The following is a 23,902-nucleotide window of genomic DNA, read 5'->3' as shown; positions in this document are numbered from 1 at the left end:
CACACTATCTAGTGACTCTTTTAATTCATTCTTTCCTGTTTCTTACTTCATCTACCATCCCACTCGTCCTCATTTGTCCATCTTATAGCTTACTGTATGTACAGTACATAGTGATGGCCAACGTTTTACAGCTTAAGACACCCTGTCAAGTCATACAATGTGTAATGATCCATTCTTATTGATCTTCCCCATTTGCTTCATTTTAAAAAAAATTTTTTGGAATGAAGACAGGTAATGATGATGGACAAGTAAATGTCCTGATCCCTGACACATCACTTGTATAAACGTAAGAATAACAGACAGATGGGGTCATCCTTTTTGTGCATTAAACACTACTACAACATACTTTTAAGTTTTGCAAAGAAATCTCAAGGTCCAGCCCCCCTTTCCTACCAATGACCCCTGTCTGAGGAAATCACATTTGGATGTATTAAGCCAGCCTGACTAATAACCCTTGCACAGACCATATTGATTTTCTGAGAGGGAGTTTATGAACTAAATAAACTTGAAGTTGGTGTCTTAATAAACTGCTCCTCTCAGTCTGTCACATTTAGTTACAGTACTGTGCAGTTTCGGCGGCTGTGGAGGTGTGGGGAGAGAGGCTAATTCTGTTACAGATTGTTCACAGCGGGGTCTCCAAATTAGCCCTTTGTTTTGTAATGCCACCTTGCCTGGGCTTGCTTTGAGCACACTTCTCAGTTTTACCCTAATGAGTTGCAACACTGATAATGTGCCTGATGATCTTTCATTGATTTCACTATCACTTGCTTGTCTGGTAATTGATCCGTTGCTGAGCCTCTAGTTAATTATATCGGCTTTGACATGGCCCAGTCCTCGGGGAATCTCAAGTCTTGCAGAATAACAGTTTTAATAAAACAGTCTATTACTGCAGCAGGTGCTCCCCTCTGCAGTATACTGGTCTGTATATATATATATATATATATATATATATATATATAATGTCTGCTTGGACTCATTCATAGACTAGTACTGCATGATACGGAACAGTAAAGGCGAGGAGTGGCGAGGAGTGAGGGGAGGTGTAGGAGATAGATGGAAAAAGAGACAGGGACAGAGAGAAGGAGGGGGAGTGATGCAGAGGAGAGGAGATAGGAGGAAGCCTGCTATTGACAGTGTCCTTAAGCCTCCCTCAAATAACAGCCATTAGTGGGAAGGTCAGGAGCTGAGCAGGCAGCTTGACTGAAGCATTGAGTGCCACTTCAGAAATCAAGAGGCTAGCAAATTTTAGAGGGAGTTTAAATGGCTAATATTTGGCTGTGAAAGCACAGCCACTGTTGGCACAATTGACTTACAGTCTTCTCCCTTTTTCCTATCAACTATATTTAATATGTGTATATATATATATATATATATATATATATAATGTATGCGTGACTTCCTTATAAAGGCATGTTTGTCTTACTGTTTCGATATTACATGTATTTTGCTTCACCATATTATTTATTTGATTTATTTATTTGATTGCCCCCACCATAGTGTACAGTTTGTGTATTGCTCGTGCCAAATCTTTTTGTGTGTGTGTGTGTGTGTATATACGTGCGCCTAATGGTGGTGAACTAAAGGAAAGTTTAACAGAAAAGCTTTCAAGAGCTGTGGGATGGGGAGAGCGAGGCACATTTGTGTCAACACAGTGTAGCTTTTCTCATCTCTCCTCATTGTGTACTAATGACACTGAGCAGTCACACTAGCTCTTTGCTGCTGTCTTTGTTTATTTTACAGACTGTAGATGCTAGCTTTATTGTTATGTCCAAGGTGGGGGGAAAGTGCTGCTTTTCTGTCCATTTGTCCTACTGCCTGTCTGTGTTTTATTAGGAGACAAATCTACTTTGACTCTCTCTTTTTTTTTTTTTTTTACTGAGGGAACTTTTAGAAGAGATGCCCACACTTCTCCATGGCTGTTTGTTAACACTGTGATGTCTGGGGCACTGACAGGCCAAAGGTATTGCCGGGGTCAGAGTTTAACTCCTTCAGTGCTGCCTCACTCCCCACTATGCACATTTCATCTTCTTTTAGTGCCTTGTTTATGTTGTTTTATTTAGCTTTGGCTTTGTTGTTATTGTGACACAGATTATGACTGCTTTGTAGTTTGTGTTTACTTTGCTTTTATTAGGTGTTTTACTATCATAAAAGTTTGACATTTAACTGAATGCATTAAACTTTGCACATCTACCAAAAAAGAAAAAAAAAATCCAGCGTCCGTTTTATTGTTTATTATTTAGTCTGCATAGAAATTTGTATTAACAACTTAGCGCTCAGTAAATCGGCTGAATATTTTATTGTTTATTGGCAAGTTACTAGATATTTTTTTTTCTCCATTTCATTTTTTTGTAGCAGGGAATGAAAGGAATAATAAAAGAAAACAGTGAAGTACAAAGAGTAGTGTGGCACTGACAAGTGTCAAATGCGGCATTCTTAACTTGACAGATTATTGAAGAAAAGCAGGAGATAAAACAAGAAAGGCTGCAAGAAAGGGCCAGAGCCCTTTCCCTCCCTTCTGCCTGTGATCAGTGACTGTGTGTGCGCGTGTCTATGTGTATATGGGTATCTGTAGGCTGAGAGAGGTTAGTGCAGGATGTCATTTGGTGCCTGACAGTGGAACAGTGCAGTTGACTCTGTGCTCCTCTAACCAGTGACATCCTTAAAGCTGTTCCTTGGTCTCAGGCAATTTTTTCTCTTTTAGTGCTACATGCACACTTGACAAGCAGCTGTTAGACTGAGCAAAGAGGAGCCTTGGGGACTCACAATCCATGCATAAATGATAGGGGTATCTGTGAGGAAGGTGCAAAATAAGCTTTGCATCTCTCACCCCCCCCACCATCAGCAGCACATCCCTCCTTGCTACTTCACCTCCCACCCACCCCCTTCCTCATCCTCTCCTACCCTTTTTTACTCTCTTTCCCTAAATGAAATGCAGCCTACATGCAGCTCTGTAACTACTCCACACTTGTGCTACTGAATGCCAAGAGGCTCAAAAATTCACCTTCACTTTTCAGTCAGAAGAAACAGAAGTGGATGTGAGAAAAAGAGACATACAGAGAGACCGACAGCGAGACAGGAGGGCGAGAGACCGGACATTCAGAGACTCTTGCCCTGACAACTCCATGCAGTTCGGAACGAGGACACCGGCAAGCGAGCCTGGGTACATGGGGGCATGGCAGAACTGTGATGCCAATCTTCTCTTCAGAATGTCCCAACAGGTGAGTGCCTCCTTTTTTTATTCCTCCTTGCTTGTTAAATGGAATTTTAGAATTGAAGATGACCAGGTACCTGTGATCTCTTTTTTGTATGCATTGATATTTAGTCACTTATTTTACTTTTCAAGTTAGGACATTTCGTGGGACATTAGTCTTTCTGCTACTATTTTACCTGGGTCTCGTGTACATGTATTCTTTCAAACACAGGGCTTACTTATGAATGAAGTGCTACCTAAAAAATCACTTACTTACTAGTTAAGTCTTTACAGGCTTGTAGAGAAAGGGGGAAGTGAAAAAAAAAAACAAATGAAATTTAAATGCAATGCAAAACAATTAGCCCGTAGCATCCTCTCTGCGAAAGTAATCAAAAGTGGAATTAAAACCACATCCACTCTTTCCTTCTTCCTTTCACTGATTTTGCAGTGATAGAAATTTGAGGGGCCCCTCTCCTAGGATCTTAATTGACTTCATGTGGTTGAACACAGCTTCCCCCAGTACTCAGATGAGCTGAACTGCTGTGTTGTTTGAACTGCTCAAGGCTCAGAGCGGATGGTTGATAGCTCAGGCAGTTTAGCTGCTCTCTTCATTTTTCTTTTTCACTTTGTTTTTCCATCATTCCTTTCTTCCCTTACGTCTTCTCTTCATCTTATTCTTCCCATTTACGTTTTCGTTTAACCCCTTTCCAGCTACAGTCTTCTACATTCTTCAGCACATATACATAATCACTTTTTTCTCTCCCCCTTCTCTCTCACACACTGCAAGGCCGTGTCTTGGCGTCCTCCCCAGAGCCTTCCCTGCACTGGGGGCCGCCTTAAAGGCATCTTGGTATGCTGCTATTGACGGGGAAGCTGAAATGTTATTGCGAGGCCAGTAACAACTGATAATTAATCACACAAGCCGGTGTCTCTGTACCATGCACATGGTGATACGCAGGCTGATGGCTGCATTTTCTACTCCCCATCTTAGTGTGAGCTTAAAAGTATAATGTTAACTTTAGTGTGCACCTACAAGAAGTAAACTCCTGTATAGACTTGTATTAAGTTACTTTGCTGACCAGAGACAAACTAACATCTTTATTTATTTATATATTTTTTTACTCATAATCATTTTGCTGTGACGTAAAATGTTCAAGTTTCAAGTTCTCAGATCACTCACAGGTTGAACTATTAATAGTTAATTTAAAAATCTGCAAGATCATTTTTTTTTTAGAGTACATGAGATAAACTATACATGTAGACAAAAACACTATACAAAGGCAAAAACATTATCCCCTTAAAAAATAGGTGTCGTAAAGAGTCAATAGCTGACTAATTCACATATTCATATATTAACAAGGCATATTTTGGCATCTCCTGTAGAGGGACCCTGATTACTACTGATAATACAGTAAGCTGATAGGAATCAGTAACAAACATCAAGCTGGACAGAGAGCAATTCTTAGGTATGTCCACAAAACTTCAAGGTAATGCATCGTAATGCTGAACAAACCCATACAAGCAAAACGATGCCCATATCTGCTCAAATTTCATTGATCACACATAGACATGCATTAGCAGAATTATGCACGGTGTGTCAAGATATTAGACTTGGATTACTGTTTTTGTGTGTTTTTGTTTTTAGAACTCATAGGCATATACCTTGCTTGCACCATTTTCTGCAAGACAATGTTTTTGTCAATATAGAAAAATAAATTTCTAAACCTTATTAAAGACATGTCATGTGTATGATAGGTTACACAAGTTATATAGGGGTTTTCTTTGGAGGGCTAGTATGCATAAAATATAGTTAAATAATTGAATCCATATACTGCTAAAAAAAAACAATAAATGACTATTGAGTCATGGCATAGTGCACAACTGTCCACCTGAAATTAAGAAAACCTACTAAGCAAAAACAAGATATAAATTGAAGACACTATATCAGCAATGTTTAAAAAAAAACTAAATAAAAACATTCGAGTAGAAGAAAAAAACTAAAAAAAGAAATTTACATTGTAGAAGGATGAGAGAATAGAGAGTCTTCTCTAATTTGTTCCGGTCTTGAAGATTAAAAAGCTGAGAGAATTGGGAAAACTTTTATTATGGATTTAATAGTTTGCTACTTGTTTTTTGGCAGTGTATAAAGATTATGTGAACTAATGCTAGACACGTGTATAGGCAATTTGTTTTGTTGTTTTTCATTAACAAAACACTAGAAAAGAAACCTCTTATAGAATCCATACACAGATCTAAAGACTGTAAAATAAATTTACAAGCAGCTTCAGAAATATAAATACATTTTTATTCATTTCGTTTAGAAGATTTTTGGTTTTAGCTACTAAAAAAATGTAACTTTTTGTAGGTGTCATCAACCTGTTTGAATAAAGCAGACTTATTGAACCCTAAATACTTCTCTGCGTTCCATCAGGTGTATCCTCCAGAATTCACATGTCAGCTATAGCAAATGAATTGGCTGCAAAGGAATTTGCAGATTAACTTGATTCATTGTCAAGGAAATAAATATTGTTCATAATTCAAACTTACATTTGGCAATCCCAAAAAAAATAAAAATTCAGTGAAAAGTAGCAGGTTTAATTCAGGTGCCTTGTGATGCAACATTACTTGTAAAGGATTTTTTTTACCCTTTAAATTGTATGAGATTTTAATGTTGTGTTCTGTCAAGGAAAAAAAAAATATATGGAATGTGTAACAGTCACAACATTTAAATCTATTTAGCTTTCATAACTCTACTGGGTTATAGATTTAACCATTTTCTCCCTGCATTGGCAGTATACACTTAAACCTACACCAAACCCTTAACAGTTAACATCTCCTCATAACATTGACATCTAATGTATTTGTTAAATAAAAATTTAAAAAAACAAGAATAGAATTTTTTGGGCCTCTCGATCTCTTTTCCATGGACCAAGTCAGCCAAACTTCTTTAAAGTATTCCAACATCATCTTGTCCAATGCAGTCACATTTTTGTTCAGCACCAAAATAACTGATAACCTAAAAGGGCATTTTGTGAACTGTGTTTAAAGGCGGTTGTTTGGGGTCACTTTGATCGATGACAAGTAGAGAATGACCAGAAACTGCCTGCATGTCCATCCCTGACTTATGCCTGGTCACCCCAACCTCTCGCCTTCATCTGGCACAAATATGCAGGGGCAAATAGCAAAATGATACTTAGAGATGCACGAACAAGACCTGTGATGTAAAAGAAAAAATTCATGTGAACATGTTTCTTTTCACTTTTGTTATACATGATTATTTTCCCGTTTTTTTTTTCTTTCAATTATTTTTAACTTTTCTTTTTTACACAAACACATTTCATAATGAAAGAAAATTAAAAAAAATCTGGTCCACTAAAGGAATGCTTTTGATTTTAACAAAAGTGATCAATCATTTTCTCTTAGTGAATTGTGGATTGGTAGAATTGATAAGGGTGGGAAGCAGGTAGAATATAGGAAACAAAATTTAAAGCTTTTATAGATTTGAGGTAGTCCTACTACTTACTGCATTGTTGAACGCTTGTTTGTCCTAGAAAAGAAAAATTATTCCCGAACGAAAAAAATGATAAAGTGATAAGTAACTGTAAAGAAACAAAGATATTAATAGATATAATATAGATAAAATAGTATGCAAAATATAATATATGTGCAATATATGTGTGTGTGTGTATATATATATATATATATATATATATATATATATATATATACACATATATGTATGTGTGTGTATATTTGAAACAAAAGAACATAATCTATCTGGTAAACGTCAACATATGTGACATATGTGGTTACATTAGTGTTCTGCCTTCCAGGAATGGAATCTAAACTGGTAATCCTATAAATTTTCATTTCACATAATTAACCATGATCTATTGCAGTAACCCTTTACATGCTGTATTAAATTGTAATCTAGTGGGAAGTGTTTTTGGGCCTACTTTGGACACGTGCAGTATGCCTTTACAGTAAGCCTGTCCATGGCCAGAAACGCTCCGGTCTGTGATACAGGTGCATTCGGCCAAGAGAAGGTTAAAGTTAAGGAAACCTCCTACTGTCCAGTATACATTAAAAGCTTGCCGCACTGCATTAGGGTAAAGACAGCAACCACAAGAAAAAAAATATATATATATATATATTGTTATATAACATCAGACTAATATGATTATAAATGACAGACATATCCTCAGTAAGCCAAGGTATCACTAGAGGCTGTGTAGTAACCTACATTAGAAAGAAACATGTGTTTTACAGCCATGTAGTATATTTATGGATTTATGTAATTCTGTTCATCTTGCAGGTTCTGTTCCACCGCTTACACATTTTAGTTATTTTTGATATACATGACCTTGTCTTCATGTGTTTTATCATATCATCCAAACACAAGGTATTTGTGTAATTACGTTTCTGTTAACTTTTACCCACTGGACTTTAAGATGATCCTGATTCTTTTCTGTGCCGACAACTCTTAACCTTACATTTAACACATATATAAAATTTTCTCAATTTCATCCTTTCCTTTTTTTTTATTTGGATTAGTAACACACCCAAAATGATCATTTTAGGACCTGCTGTATGAATTTCCTCCCAGCACACCTAATCATTTCTTACATTGCCACAATCATTTTTTCATATCAGCCTAATGTATTTTTACTGTCCAATTTTTGAGCATTTATACCCTTGCCATGACTTAAATACGGAATTTTCCTGTATATACAATTATTATAACAGGTAAATAGACACTAACTGAGCATATGTTCCGTTGACTTTATCCGCATGTAGAACAACATAACCATTAATGCTGATGTTTTTAGTTACACAGAAGGTAAAAATTAGGTTAAATATGAGCTCTGTTACGACAGATGTTGCAGCATCCACTGTTTGGTTAAAATCTCCTTTGAGAATATTACAAGTATATGTTTATGCTGTCACTATCCCCATTATACTTCTATGACCAGATAGTGTTATAGTGACAGATTTCATTTAGTACATTAAATTTTTATATTGTCATTAAATTACTGTGCTGCCACTAGTCGTAGCGTTTCAGGATGCCCAGACTGACAAAAACGTTAACGTGAGACAGCGATCTGACATATAGTTAACATGCTGCTAAAGCTAATATGCAAATGTGCTGCTATATAATTGATTACCTTCTGATTTCATCTTTAAATATTTCGTTTTTTTTCTTCTTTACCAGACATTTACAGCGGTTAGGCATTTTGTACACCAGTTCCTATTCAGTCAGCTTTACACCTATCCTAATAGGGTTAAACATTCCAAAATGTGTTTTTGTTCACTTGACTTCCATGTCATATATTTATTAGACTTTTATAGGCTATTATAGGCTGATGGACCATATGTTTAATTCATTTACTTGCATGAATTATAGAGCACCAACCTATTCTACAGCACTGTACACATCTTGCAGTAGCACAGTAGTCCCTGTCCTCAGGGAGTGTTACAGTTTTCTGATGTCGTACACACAATTTCACGGGAGGCTATGTTTTTTTCCTGTGTTATTAGCCTTTTTCTTCTTATGTTACAAAAAGTTCTCACAATGAAGTATGGTATTTACCAACAGTTATTGAATATGTATTAATGAATGCCTTCTGGTCGATACTACTGTAAAAGTGCCATCCATATCATACCAGAATGTTCAGAAGCCACCTACTTGCACTATGTAGCAATTAAAGATGATAATCATTATAATGATATATAGTAGGTTGACTAACTCTATGAAAACAATCTTTGCCATTCTTTTTTCTAGTGAAATCTACATGTAGTCAAGAATGGTGTACCTTTAGTTATGGATAGTACAGTAAGACTACTAGGAGGAGCCTATCGTATAAACATAACTATTTAGATAAATTTAATTGTGAATATTCACTCATATTTAGGATGTCTTCATTTTTTGTTGTATTATTTTCCTTGCCATGTTATATGTGATCCTACTTCACCATTTGTTTATTTTTGTTATCTGGCTCTTTTGTCATATGATAATACAGGTACAATGTTTCTGTTGTATGTTGGCTAGTTGAACGTCATATACACTTTGTGTTCTGTTTATTTCCATCATAACTCAAGAAGATATATTGTCTCAATGGCTTGTCATCCAGTTACCAGATATCCTTTTATAAAGTGTTTTGAGAGGATTAGAGACTGGTGATGGTCACTGATAAGAGAGAAAGCTGTCAACATCTGGTTGAGTTGTCTTTTGTTTACTATCCTTAGAACCTAGATGATCTGTGACCTCACTGTTCAATAATTTTACAACACATGGTTGCCCTTACTATATGTAGAGAAGCCATGTATCTTCATATCTGTGTAGATCATAAACATGGGTCTTGTGTACTATATGTAATGTGTAGTGGAATGCATACCTGTGGGAGAACTTGTCTTAAAGGGGTACTCCAGTGAAAAACTTTTTTTTTTTTATCAATTGCTGCTAGAGAAAGTTAAACAGATTTGTCAATTACTTCTATAAAAAATTCTTACTCCTTCCAGTACTCATTATACTACAGAAGAAATTCTTTTCTTTTTGGATTTCTTTTCTGTCACGACCACAGTGTTTTCTGCTGACACCTGCTGTCCATTTTAGGAACTGTCCAGAGCAACATATGTTTGCTATGGGGATTTTCTCCTGCTCTGGACAGTTCCTGAAATGGACAAAGGTGTCAGCAGAGACCACAGTGGTCGTGACAGAAAAGAAATCCAAAAAGAAAATAATTTCCTCTGTAGTATACAGCCGATAGTAAGTATTGGAATGATTAAGATTTTTTAATAGAAGTAATTTACAAATCTTTTAAACTTTCTGGCACCAGTAGATAAAAAAAAAAAAAAAAAGTTTTCCACCGGAGTACCCGGAGTAAATCAACAATTGCCTTCAGATTCACTATTACAAAGTGTTAGGAGGGAGTTGACTTGTGGAAATGGAGAACGGAAGAATGTGGATGCCACTGTATTCTTATTAAGATGTATAAGATTGGTTAAAATTTAGACTAAGAGATATTTTAGGTATTCGTACCCAATAAAGTGTGATGACTTGGAGAAGATGGTCAACATATTCCTGCTGTTTAGTACTATCAGTTATATTGCTTTTAAGGTTTCTGAAGATATTTCCTATGGATTCCTTTTTTATTTAGTATTATCTGCTCTAACTTTTCCTTTCCAATGTTGTATGAATATTTAAATAAGAGACAAATTCCATACATCTTCTCATGCATGAGCTTGAATTTATTCTTTTTATCTTAGGTGCGTAAATCACTACAAATAAAGAAGCTGTATAAAAGTATCTTAGCCAGTGCAGGGGCCTACTTGTTGCATTGTGGCTTTTCATGTAGTCATTCATCAAATGATTTATCTCTACCTTTCTACCACGCATTACGTTTTTTAGAGATAAAACCCTACCCATAACAAGGCCTCATTTCATTACATATACTTGCAAGCAGCTTGTTTTAATATATCCTTAACCTGTAGTTAATACATAAGGAATTAGACTTATCATCTTCGCAACAATGTCCTATAAGCTCATTGATGGAGTTGTGACCAAGTAATATAGAAGTATTTAAAGCTTATAGAGAATGAGATAAATCAGAAATGGATAACACTTCTATAATGATTTTGTGCCATGTAGAATCATGCCAATATGACCCTATGCCAGTGTAAAATACAAAATTTAACTGGAAAGACATAACATACTGCAGCTCATGATCTTTGTCCATAATGTTTATATGTTACCACTGCTCTGACATCATTTTTTAAAGTGTATTTCCAATGTTGCGGGCAGGTTTCTGAAAAATGACTATAGTGCAGCACTGTTCACATTAGTCATTTTTCGAAATCATTTTATTTTGAATTTGGCGGCAGAATACCTTCACTGAGCCTTTGTGAGCCCCGTTTCTTGTTGCTTTTAACTGTGCATTAGGAGATGGAATTCCCCACACTGTCTTCATAGCACCTGTCTCTAGCATAATACCCAGCACTGTAGAATCACACTAAACTGGGTCTTGTGCTGAAGATGGGTGCCATGGAGACAGAGCGAGAATGCACAGTTATGCACTGTTGGGGAACACGGAGAACGGATGCTCGGTGAAGGTATTCTGGTACCAAATTTAAAATGAAAGTAATTTAAAAAAATGACCATTGTGCACAGTGCTGCACTCTAGTCATTTTTCATAGACGAGCCCACAACATTGGAGGTACACTTTAAAGTTGCCGTTTTGGCATGGACACAGAGTGCTATGTCTTCATGTATTTTCTGCCACAGGGAGAGACATAGTGATTTCTCAGTGAACCAAAGAATATGTTCTGGTGTTAAAAGAAAATGCCTTTGGGACTGCAAATCAGCACTAATATATCTAATAAAACCTATATAAACATATGGAAATTAGACTAAAAGGCACAGCACATTCTGGTGTTGTCTTGTTAATATAGGCATCACTTCATTTAACCTCTAGTATACCAGGGCTTTATCTAATATGTTTCTTGGCTGAAGAGATGTCTACAAGGAATATTATTTGCCACTGTTAAGCTATAAAAGGAGGAATGTGTATATTTTTAATGCGGAGGGTATAAACATCTGAATTTGCAGTCCTACCAGTGTAGTTGTTCATTTTGCCCATTTCTCTCAACAGAAGAGTTAAGTTCAGCACCATGCCCCAGTTTTACAAGAAGTTGTCATAAAGGCATTATATTACCTCAACTTCCTTTCAAACTAAACAAACTATCTCCACCACTCAATTAAACCAGTATGCACGTGCTGTTTGTTTTCTTTTTGGCTTTTTATGACTTTCTAGCTTTTGACAGGAAGTTTAAGTAATCTGATGTGTCTACAAATGTAGGGTTATCCGTGTTTATGAAATAATTGAATTTCCTAGGCACTAGATTACGTCAGGGGTTCCTTAGAAAGTATAGCAGGTACAGGACCTGGTGGGCCAAAAAGTTTAAAGTGAAAAATGTAGTGTATCTGGCTTGCAGGATATTTTGTTATCTTAGCATATTGCAATACGCAACATGTATAAAGGGTTCCTTGCCTATATATGTGCATTTGTGGGATCCAGGAGTTATGATGACCCTACTTGCTTCAACTTGTTTAATCTTTACCAACGTTTTTTTTTTTTTCTGTCATGACAAAGCAACTCGTAAGACAGTAGTAAAAGTGGAGAACTCATTTAAGCAACACCATGTCACATTCTCGGAGTAGTAGTAGTCATGCACTCTCATAGTTTGTTTCTTGAACAATTTACTCTTTATTTCAGATGCTCAAACCATGTCATGAGATACCTTTATACAGAGTACTGTAAAAGCCAACAGGATAGACTGTGGCATAATGTATTATATGCTACTTTTGAGCTTTACAGTGTAAAGTACATACAGTATGTCATTCAGGGGATATCTGTAAAAACGAAGACCCCCCCCCCCCCCCCCTTACCATCACTGTGCTATTTCATTATACAATGCCCCAGGCAGCAAGGTAATATAAAGACGTGTAAGGTCAAGTCAAAGGAGTGTTGTATAAAACTCAACAGGGTCACAACATTATGTGAAATATCCCAGTATCTGCAGACGGCAACGGGATTTCATTTTAATATACATACAGACATACAGAAACAGTTATGCAGAGCTCATTGTGATACGATCATGTGTGTTTTACATTAGACTGCCTACATTTGTTAACTTAGAGAGTTGTCATAGTGAACGGTGAAATTACCAAATAATTTCTGTTACATAAAGATACGCAGAAGGAGGGGGGATACCCAGATCTTATCATGGTTGTTACATGTTTGTCCAGCACAGAATTTCCTTCATCACCTTGGTCTAGTCTATTTGCGTATGTGCCAAGGAGAACCCTTTATAGCCGATAACATGCCGGCAGGGGAATCTCTTAGTAGTTTACAGGTTGAACTTTTGAGGACCGTAGCAAAGAAAAAGACTGCCAAACCCCAAGCGCCAGCAATAGCTTTCTCTGTTTGCCAGGTCACTGTGACACTATAGGGCTGATTATAGGAGAACAGCTTGTCCGACATGATATAATCCTGGCGTCAACTGCAACCCAAGCAATCGCAAGCTTTATGTTAGCCTGTCCTCTTGCTACATTTTATTTAAGATACCAAGGCATGTTTCTGCTCTTTCTGCATCCAGGTTGCTTTTATTGTCTTCAAATAGTTAAGCTTTTTTTTTCCCTAATGAATCATAGTTAAAAAAAAAATAAAAACAACAACAAAAAACAACAGTGTTTAATGGCCATTATTCTAAGGACACTAAAGTGATCTGCATTATTTAGAAGCAAGTATGATGGAGAATATAGCAGCTATCCATTGTGGGCAGATAAGAAGGGGTTGGTTGCAAAATGAGGTCATTCTTTTCAACACACACTTTTATTGATAGAGAAAGGCTAAATAAGATAGGCGGGTGAAAAGAAAAAAAAGATAGATACATGCTCAAGAGCGCAGTACTCCAAGAAGTAATAATAATAAAAAAAAATGAATTTATTAACTCATGTCACAGCCTTATTAGAGCCATTATCAAGCATGGGTGGACCTTGATTGGGGGATCTGGGACACTGTCATCATCTACTTAAGGACTGGATAAGTAGTGCTGCATTATTTTTCTTCCAGATAGTTAGATAGATATGAGAGAGATAGATATGTCATGGGGTAGATAGATAGATAGGAAGATAGATATGAAATAGATAGATACATTGAGACTGCAGATAGCGAGATAGTCACATATGGGGATATTATAGGGATATATAGATAATTTAGATATGAGATAGATAGACAGACATATAGATAGGTAGATAGATAATTTAGATAGCAAGAAAGTTGTATACAAACAATGGATAGATAGATAGATAGATAGATAGATATGTGATAGATATTTGATTGATTGATAGACAGATAGATAGATATGAGATAGAGAGATAGATAGATATGAGATAGATAGATAGATAGATATGAGATAGATAAATAGATAGATATGAGATAGATAGATAGATAGATAGATAGATAGATATAAGATAGATAGATAGATAGATAGATAGATGTGAGATAGATAGATAGATAGATAGATAGATAGATATGGGAAAGATAGATAGATAGATAGATATGAGATAGATAGATAGATAGATATGAGATAGACAGACAGATAGATAGATATGTGATTGATAGATATGTGATAGATAGATTGATATTGATAGATAGAATATGTGATTGATAGATATGTGATAGATAGATTGATATATATATGTGACAGATAGATATGCGATTGATAGATAGATAGATAGATAGATATGAGATAGATAGGAGATACATAGAGAGATAGATTGATATGAGATAGATAGATATGGGATAGATAGATATGAGATAGATATATAGATAGATATGAGACAGACAGACAGATAGATAGATTTGATAGATAGATATGTGATAGATAGATTGATATTGATAGATAGAATATGTGATAGATAGATATGTGATAGATAGATTGATAGATATATATGTGACAGATAGATATGTGATTGATAGATAGATATGAGATAGATAGATAGATAGATGGATATGTGATTAATAGACAGATAGGTATGAGATAGATAGATAGATAGATAGGAGATAGATATGATGTGATTGATAGATAGATATATAGATAAAAATGAGATAGATAGATAGAAATGAGATAGATAGATAGATAGATAGATAGATGGATATGTGATTAATAGACAGATAGGTATGAGATAGATAGATAGATAGATAGATAGATAGATAGATAGAAATTAGATAGATAGATATGTGATTAATAGGTGGATAGATATGAGATAGATAGATCGATAGATATATATTAGATTAGATAGATAGGAGATAGATAGATATGAGATAGACAGACAGATAGATAGATAGATAGATATGAGATAGATATGAGATAGATAGATATGAGATAGATAGATAGATAGATAGATAGATAGATAGATATGAGATAGATAGGAGATAGATAGATATGAGATAGATAGGAGATAGATAGATATGAGATAGATAGGAGATAGATAGATATGGGATTAGATAGATAGGAGACAGATAGATAGATATGAGATAGACAGACATATAGATAGATATGTGATTGATAGATATGTGATAGACAGATAGATATGGGATTGATAGATATGTGATTGATTGATAGATATGCGATTCATTGATAGATATGTGATTGATTGATATGGGATAGATATATAGATATGAGATATATAGATAATTTAGATAGCAAAATAGTCACATGTGAGCAGTTGAGAGATAATAGACAGACATGTAGGTAGATAGGTAGGTATGTAGATACCGTAGATGGATGTGAGGGACAGATATACAGTAGAGGCAGATAGATATGTGATAGAAAGATAAATATATAGACTGATAGATATTAGAGAATGGATAAACTTAGCAAGTAGTTTATTGTCCATTTGCTGTGATTTCCTCTACATGAAATCACTGATCTGTCAGTGAATGTACAGCTTCTCTAGGCAACTCCTGGCTAGGATGTAGGATGAATTCTTTTAGTAGCAACAAACCCGGCTCCAACGCTCCAACAGACTTACAGGCTGCTGACTTATAATGGAATGTCAGACTATTTCTCTAGCACATGAGGCATAATAATAATTTTCTCTACATAATATATTAGTGTCAGCACCAATGAATGTAACCATAAAGAGTGTGAAATATTGCAGTGCTCCATGTGCGCATTGCTCGTATTCTGATGTTCGTCTCAGCACAAGTTGCTCTTTTTAGCTGTTATATATTTGAGTTGCTAACATGCTCTTTTTGCCTGTCACATATGGGAGAGCCTCAGCATCCGGCAACAAGGGAATACATCACACAGCATACTGTCACAAGCAGGCAGCCTGCACTAGTGAGGGAGTGAGTGCCAAGTGCTCTAATGAATGAGAGTTTGCTGGCAATACTGATTCTATCCCATGCTGATATTTCCCGGTGCTTCCACATCTGACACCTCCATACACTCCGCAGCCTTAGCAGTCTTGTCGTGTTAATGAGCTATGAACAGTCCTCAGACAGAATGATATATATCATGTAACCATAATGCCAACCCCTTTCATTGCTTTTATCATTCTCATTTAGGTTTACTTCATTTTTTAATATTCTATTGACTTCTGTTTTTTAACCTTTTGCTATCTGGGATCATTAATGTGCACCAACTGGCAGTATATTTTGCTAAGTCATGTAAAAAAGGGAACATATTGATCCCACAGTGACTTTTTTTGCTCCAGCTGATGTTATAGTGCATATGGTAGGTGTAAAAACTTGGGAAATCTGCACAGGACTAAAGACAGCACCATTAGAGTAGATGCCTGTTCTTTAATGATCTCAGACGCTGAAGTGCATCTGTGCTGCTTTTGCACCTTCAAAGTATCACAAATCATGTGGCTGGAAATGTGTTGAAGGCTACTCCAGATGCCAGACATGTTATAGGGAATTTCTTCTGCTTCCTTTATAACACACGCAACCTATTTATGTGCACGTTAAAAAGGAGAAGTACTGTTAAAGACTTTAAAAAGATACTATTAATATGCATAATATTGTGACACCCCAAGGAATATAATAAAGTACAGCTATTGTCCGTACATTTAAACCTAATAGATTTTTAAAAATATTTAAAGGGCTTTTTGACACATTGAATAGATTGCGTGTCAACTGTCTGTACAAAAATCATTAAAATGTATCTGCAGCACCCCCAAACTCTCTACCCTATGATCCCCTATTGGTGTCTTTGGGAATTTGTTCATACTTAATAGATAGGGTACTACTAGTGTTTAAGCACCTTATTGCATTCAACCTTTTACTTCTCACGCATATGCCTAACAATAATGACCTGTCAACTCGTGATTTGTTTTTTAAAAGTATAACTCAATGAATAATACTGGGTCTCCCTCCTAAATGTTTACAAATGATGGTGGGATATGGTGCTGGGGGAGGGTGGGTCAGTGGCTATGGCTGATGCCGGATGATCACACACTGTAAACTCAAACAAAAACGCTGTAAAATAGGTATTAAAAGCTGATTTTTTTTCCTATGGAAAAGTGGACATAAGTGCACACAATATATAAAAAAAATTGGCTGTGCACTGATGTGTGCACTAATGGTCGCTTTTTCATAGACTTTACTAGAAAACATTATTAGCTGTAAACATTTTTTATTTGGGCTCCTTACATGACAGTGCGCTCAGCCTATCACCGGCTGAGGCGGAACATCGCTGCGGCCGGCGTTACTCTGACCGCTGCGTGATGTTTCGAGCCTAAGAAGCACGGAGCCCAGCAGCAGCGGAGGAACGGGGTGCCGATACCGTAGCAACGGGGGAACATAGGAAGGTGAGTTAAAGTTTGTTTTATTTGTTTTTGCAGCTCTGGCACAGGATGACATAAAAATGTTATGCTGCATATCTCCTTTAATATTTTTTTTAAGTCAGACTTTATAGCCGTTTGTTTGTTTTGCTTTTACAGTGTGGGAAAAAAGGCTTAAAGTGGCCATCCACTTTAATAGCTTTCAGTCGAACCAGCTATCCTTCCCCATCTCCCCATACACATGAACATTTGGCATGGCAGAACGATCATTTTTTTCTCTACAGAGAAGATGAGTGGTAAGCTGCTGCCAGACAGCTTGGACAGCAGCTTATTTCTCCAGATCAATAAGGTCAGGTAGTTTAAATCCAACATGGTTGATACTTCTCTCCCTGACATCTGTCAGTAGCGAGTCAGGAAGCCACCATACACATCAGATAGCCAAAGTGACCCTATGAAAGTCCATGTGGTCCTTTGGCCGCTGTCTGTGCCGGCTGTGCAAGGGATCTGCCACTGCCATTACTTTAGTTGATTGGCTCCTATGATGGAGCAGACCAATAGAGAAAAGAAAGGTCATGCGAACCCAGCCTTATCCTACCTATTATAGGACAGCAAAAGGCAATAGATGAAATAGATAGGATAGGATCAGCGCAGGATCAGAAGTATTTTCAAATTTTCTGAACTTGTGATAATGATTATATCTAAATGGGAACTGTAAAATGGAATCCAGTGTTGAGCCTGTGCTTTAAATTCTCTGCAGTAACATTAGTAATTGTTCTGTAGGAATGACTTTTAGCGCTGTTCTGGTCATGTGACATTTCCAGGACAGATGTCTATTGAGCTCAAAGGGACCTATTTTTTATTGGTACCCCTGTGCCGTAATTGTACATTGGAACTATGTAGTTCCCACAAGCTGACGTACTATTACAGCACAGTGATGTTGAGGAACTGGTGTGGCTGTATTATACACCTTACACTTATCCACAACAGTCAGTAGCTGAGATAATTCCAGTCTCAGCCATTTAACCCCATATATTCCATTGTAATGGATCTAAGGAGTCTGACAGAAAGAGGAGACTCCCTCTGTAAGTCCATTGACTCTCACTGTGAAATGATTCTGGATACCAATGGCTTGCTAGAGCAGCCAATGGTCTAACAGAGATCCCCAGGTCTGTCTATAGTGTACACCTGTAATTATTTTTATGCTATAATACAATGCAATATATAGAAGTATTGCAGTGTATTATGAATGCAATCAAGCAGTAGCCTGATCAAATCTTCTTATAAAGGTAAAAAAAGGTAAAATAGAATAGGAAAAAAAAGAGATTAAAAGAATTAAAAAAATAATTTTTTTATTGAAAAATAGTTAAAAAAATGAATAAACTGTACATGGTATGACCGCTTCTGTAACAAAATAAACACATTATTTATTTTGCATGATGAACACTTTTTAACCTGTTAAGGATGCAGTGCATACCTGTACACCCTGCGCCCGCTCCCGCGATATAATGCGGGGTCACAGGCTGACCTTGCGTCATATTGGGTTGGTCCTGGCACCTAGCAATGGCTGAGACCATTTGCTAATACCGGACATCACCGATTGTGGCATAGCATTGACCAGTGTATGCAATCAATGTATTGCATGTTATAGTCCCCTATGGGGGCAATAAAAGTGTAAAAAAAAAAGGGTAAAAAAAAAAAAAAAGTTAATAAATGTCATTTAACCCCTTCCCTAATAAAAGTTTGAATCACCCTCTTTTTCCCGTTTAAAAAAAAACCAAATGTAAATAAAAATAAATATAAACGTGTGTGGTATCGCCGCATGGGTAAATGTCCAAACCATAAAAGTATATAGTTAATTAAACTGCACGGTCAACGGCGCATATGTAAAAAAAATTCCAAAGTCCAAAATAGGGTATTTTTGGTCACTTTTTATACCATAAAAAAATGAACTTAAGGCAATAAAAATTTCCAATCAAAACAAAAATGGTATTGGTAAAAACTTCAGATCACGGCGCAAAAAATTAGTCCTCATACTGCCCCGTATGTGGAAAAATAAAAGTTATAGGGGTCAGAATAGGACATTTTTAAATGTATTAATGTTGGTGCATGTAGTTATGATTCTTACCAGAAGTAAGACAAAATCAAACCTATATAAGTAGGGAATCATTTATTTGTAAGGACCTACAGAATAAAAGTAAGGTGTCATTTTTACCAAAAAATGCACTGCGTAGAAACGGAAGCCCCCAAAAGTTACAAAATAGAGTTTTGCCCCACAAATATTTTTTTTCTGGTTTTGTTGTAGATTTTTGGGTAAATTGACTTATGTCATTACAAAGTACAATTGGTGGCGCAAAAAACAAACCCTCATATGGGTCTGTAGGTGGAAAATTGATTTTTAAAAGGTAAGAAGGAAAAAATGAATTAGCAAAAACAGAAAAATGCTCAGTCCTTATTGGGTTAAAGAAAGATGGAGTTGTTATTTTGTTTATCCTGCCTGTTAATAAACAATTTAATAAATATGCGCCCCAATAGGGTAGAAAAATACAACACATCCAGGGAAAAAAAAATCACTCATTTAATGTCCAACTTAGTCGTTTCTGTAGAGGGGTTAAACATATAAAGGATAGGTATGTCCATAAATATCCCTTTGTGTCATCAAGAGGTTTATCACATTTTGTGGTAAATGTACTTATTCTAGGGTACCTCCGAGCGATTCACCCATATGGAATATGCTGATTAAGGAATATGGTGCACCTACTGAGTTATACCAAGTAATACTTTAAACAGGAAAATGCACTCAAAAATGGAATAAAATGATAGCATGAAGCCCAATTGGGAATAATTGTCATTGCAATCATTTTGATAGTAAATAGGTTTCTCTGTGATAAACATCCACATATTCACTGCAGTAATAGAGTACCAGAGAGCCCCTATAACAGGGATAGCTGTAGCCTAGCAGCAGTACATTCTCACTGATCAGTCACCCCTTGGTAGTGTGAACAATTATTGATGTTTATTATACTGGATATACAGGAAAATCGTATTGAGCAGATTGTTGTCTCAAATGAATTAAATAAATCAATGTAAAAGAAAAGCATGAAAAAGAAGAAAAAACACTTGTTATATTGTGTATTTCAATAACTAGGTTTTAAGTGAAAAAAAGCTTTACATTGTGTTTAAGGTATATTGTATCACTGTGTCTGAGTAGTGGCATGTGGTGCAGCAGGGAGTGGGTTAATTCTAAGCTCCCCTGTCCTCCTATGCTACATTAGAGCGATTGACATAGTTGAAATGCCTCCTGCAGCTGGTGGCATATGACTGTCATTTGGGAGCTGGAATATGAAGAGATGGCGTACAATGAGTGCATTCATGAAACCCTTCCTATTTCTTTTATTGGCTGGGTGCTGCTAGAAAGTGGAGTACACTGTTACCTTATCTATTGTCAGTTGGTATTTTCAATTGGGAAATTATAAAAACTGCAGGCGAGCATCAAAGCAAGATGAAGAATGTTATTTTTAGTCAGAAAAAACATTGTACCAGACAGTGCTTTTTAAAAAACTTTATCAAAAAGAACATGACTTGGAAGTCAAGGGGAGCATGTAATTCTTTGTTACAAAATGTATAATAACTTGCACAGAAGAGATTGAGCAATATGGGATTGGATCATGAAATTTGTTTACATGAGTCGTGATTTACCTTTTAAATGTAAGAATGGTTATGTTACTATTACGATGTCAGCTGCCATCTGGCATACAAACAAGGTATAACAGCACATTATTATGGGAAATGATATTTAGCTGCATATTGTTACAGTGGCGCATGAGTTAAATTATTGTATATTATTGGATATTATCTCTTCTAATTATATATATATATATATATATATATATATAGTATATATTATATCAAGACATGCATGTATATGACCATGGAATATGATATGTGTTTTCTGCTGTAAGATAGTGACTGCTTGTAGTATTGTTGCATTTGTAGTTCCATCCCAGAGCCATTTCATACCTATACATTTCTATATTGTTTGGTTAGACTTATACTTGCATGGAGTACCTTTTTGGCCTCTCATACAAATATGAAGGTCCATATTTGTAGAGGAACTTAGGCCAGATTCCAACTGTGCTTTTTTTGTTTCCCATTCCCGAAATATAGGGATTTTACTATTTGGCTGACTGTTTAGTGTGTGGTAACTTTATTTCAGCAGGAGGCATAAATTTAAGATGCAAATTCATGTCCTCCCTAAGCCTAAGATTCACATCTCCGCCTGCAAGAAAATCCCTATACAGAAAAATATCCCATAGGTATTCCAGATATAAAAAATCAGCCATTTTTTCTTTCAATGAGAGCACCCTCCTTGTCTCCACTTTGGGTGTGGTATTACAACTTGGCTCCATTCACTTCAATGGAACTGAGCTGCAGAAAGAAAAAAAGGGCCTGTTTTTTTTATTCCTGGAATACCCCTTTAATGTATTTGCACCCTTCAAATAGGGGACATTACCAATAGAGGACGCGGACACACCCAATAAGGGACAAAACACTCCCAATAGGGGACAAAACACACCCAATAAGGTACAACCAGGCTCATGTGCCGGCCCTACTTTTTACACAGGGCCACCGACAGGGGGGCACAGCCAATGCGGGCGCTGAGGTGTTATGTCAGGAGCGTCACTCATCACTGCTGGCAGTCGCTGCTGGTCACAGCCTCTCAGAAAATGCAGCACAGAAGATGTCAGGAGAGCGTCAAACGCCCCTGCACCTGAGTTTGCTGGCTAGGTAAGAAGAACAACAGGGGGAGGAGGGAAGAAAAAAGTGGTGTGGCACAAGGAGTAAGGGGGGATGATTTGGCACAAGGGGAATAAAGTGGCAAAGGGGGATAAAGGGGGAATGAAATGGCACAGGAGGGGATGAAATGGCAGAGGGATTAAAGAGGGAAATTGCACAGGGGGTGGTGACGAGGGGGTGATGAATTTTTACAGTAATAACGGAGGACTGAAATGGCACAGGGGGTTCAAGGGAAAATAATGTGGCACAGGAGGTAAGGTGGGATGATTTGGTACAGGGCACAGGGGGAATAAATTGGCACAGGGGGTTCAAGGATGAGGAAGGAAGTGGCATTGGAAGGACCAAGAGGGGGAATAAAATGGCACGGGGGATGAAATGGTACAGAGGGGTGATAAGGAGTGATCAAACGGCACTTAGAGATTCCTCTGTGATACCACCTTTTATCCTGTTTAATAGGTAATTACACTCTGGAGTGAGTACAGTACAGTTTTCGGTCATTTAGAAAGTTTTTTGAGCCTTTTTTCCCTATAGGGGACATCTCTCAATAGCGGACACTTTTTTTTCTTTCCCGTGAGTGTCTGCTATTGGGAGATTCTGCTATATCTTGGGCAGGGATGGGGCGGGAGTTTGGTGGGCATTCAAAGTTAAAAACATCATTGTATCCTGGGCACAAACAGATATATTATCCCTTTAAAAGGATTGCAAGGATTGCATACATCTGAACGTCTTGAATATGTGATAATATACTATACATTGCAAATAGATGGCATACTATGGAACAGTGGTCTCTAACCTGTTGCTCTGAAGTTATAGCTCCCAGCAGGCTCTTCACGAAATTGACAATGCTTTCAAACCAACTGCCTGTGTTCAGTATCATTAATAAGAATAAGCTGACACAGTAAAGCAGTCGTGTGTGTATAGGGTCTAAACACAAACACAGTTCTGCTAATGCACATACAGTACGGCCAGACATGAAGCCTTGTCATGTGGATTCATACTTGGTTAGTGGCTAAATTAATTTGAAAAGTCGACACATATTAGAAATCCATAAACTGTCAGCTTTCTTCGAATAACTATGACTAAGGGGGACTGTGACATGGAACCCTCAAGTAATAGCTAGATTTCCAGACTCTTAATCAATACTAATAAAGCTAACATGTTATAGACCTGGAGCCTAGACTTTTTTTTTTTACCAAAACCTAGAAATATATATGAAGTTATAGTATCAATAGTTAACATTGTGGTGGAATAAGGAAATATTGCATCAAGGCTGGACTGGGACTGAAAAGCAGCTCCTGTACTGAACCACACCTTCAACACAGGAAGGACAATAAGTGGTACATATAAACGAATCCCACAGTCAGGAACAGGTGAACCTCTTACTTTTTTAGCTGGAATAGGTGTACCTTACCATCAAGCACTAATAAAACAACTAATATAAACATGATTTCCCCCACACAATGGCCATATAGAGATTACAGTACAGTTACAACCATTGACTCACAGGTGACATCATTTCTTATCAGGGTTGTTTTCTGTTCCATTACTTCTATATCTGGCCAAGA

At 36.7% G+C, this 23,902-nt stretch overlaps 1 protein-coding gene and 1 long non-coding RNA gene across 6 annotated transcripts in view; one reads left to right on the top strand and one right to left on the bottom strand.

Annotated features, from left to right (window-relative positions):
- Nucleotides 1–23,902, top strand: part of BNC2 (basonuclin 2) — a 634,266-nt gene that overhangs the window by 349,084 nt on the left and 261,280 nt on the right. For 4 of the 5 annotated variants that reach the window (XR_008843921.1, XM_056519647.1, XM_056519639.1 and 1 more), the window contains exon 4: nucleotides 3,015–3,218. Coding sequence is in view for 4 of the 5 variants with exons in the window: in XM_056519647.1 (XP_056375622.1) it covers nucleotides 3,015–3,218 (204 nt within the window). In the remaining variant the exon portion in view is untranslated. Of the gene's footprint in view, nucleotides 1–1,825; nucleotides 1,961–3,014; nucleotides 3,219–23,902 lie in introns of those variants that run through there. The other variant, XM_056519654.1, reaches the window with a different exon arrangement.
- LOC130273240 (uncharacterized) lies at nucleotides 6,364–8,553 on the bottom strand. The gene is made up of 3 exons (XR_008843923.1): nucleotides 8,356–8,553; nucleotides 6,714–6,789; nucleotides 6,364–6,404 (listed from the first exon to the last, which is right to left on the bottom strand). It is a non-coding gene; the product is annotated as an uncharacterized LOC130273240 (long non-coding RNA).

Source organism: Hyla sarda, chromosome 1, assembly GCF_029499605.1.
Source record: "Hyla sarda isolate aHylSar1 chromosome 1, aHylSar1.hap1, whole genome shotgun sequence".
Lineage (NCBI taxonomy): Eukaryota > Metazoa > Chordata > Amphibia > Anura > Hylidae > Hyla > Hyla sarda.
This window is presented reverse-complemented; position numbering and strand designations above follow the sequence as displayed.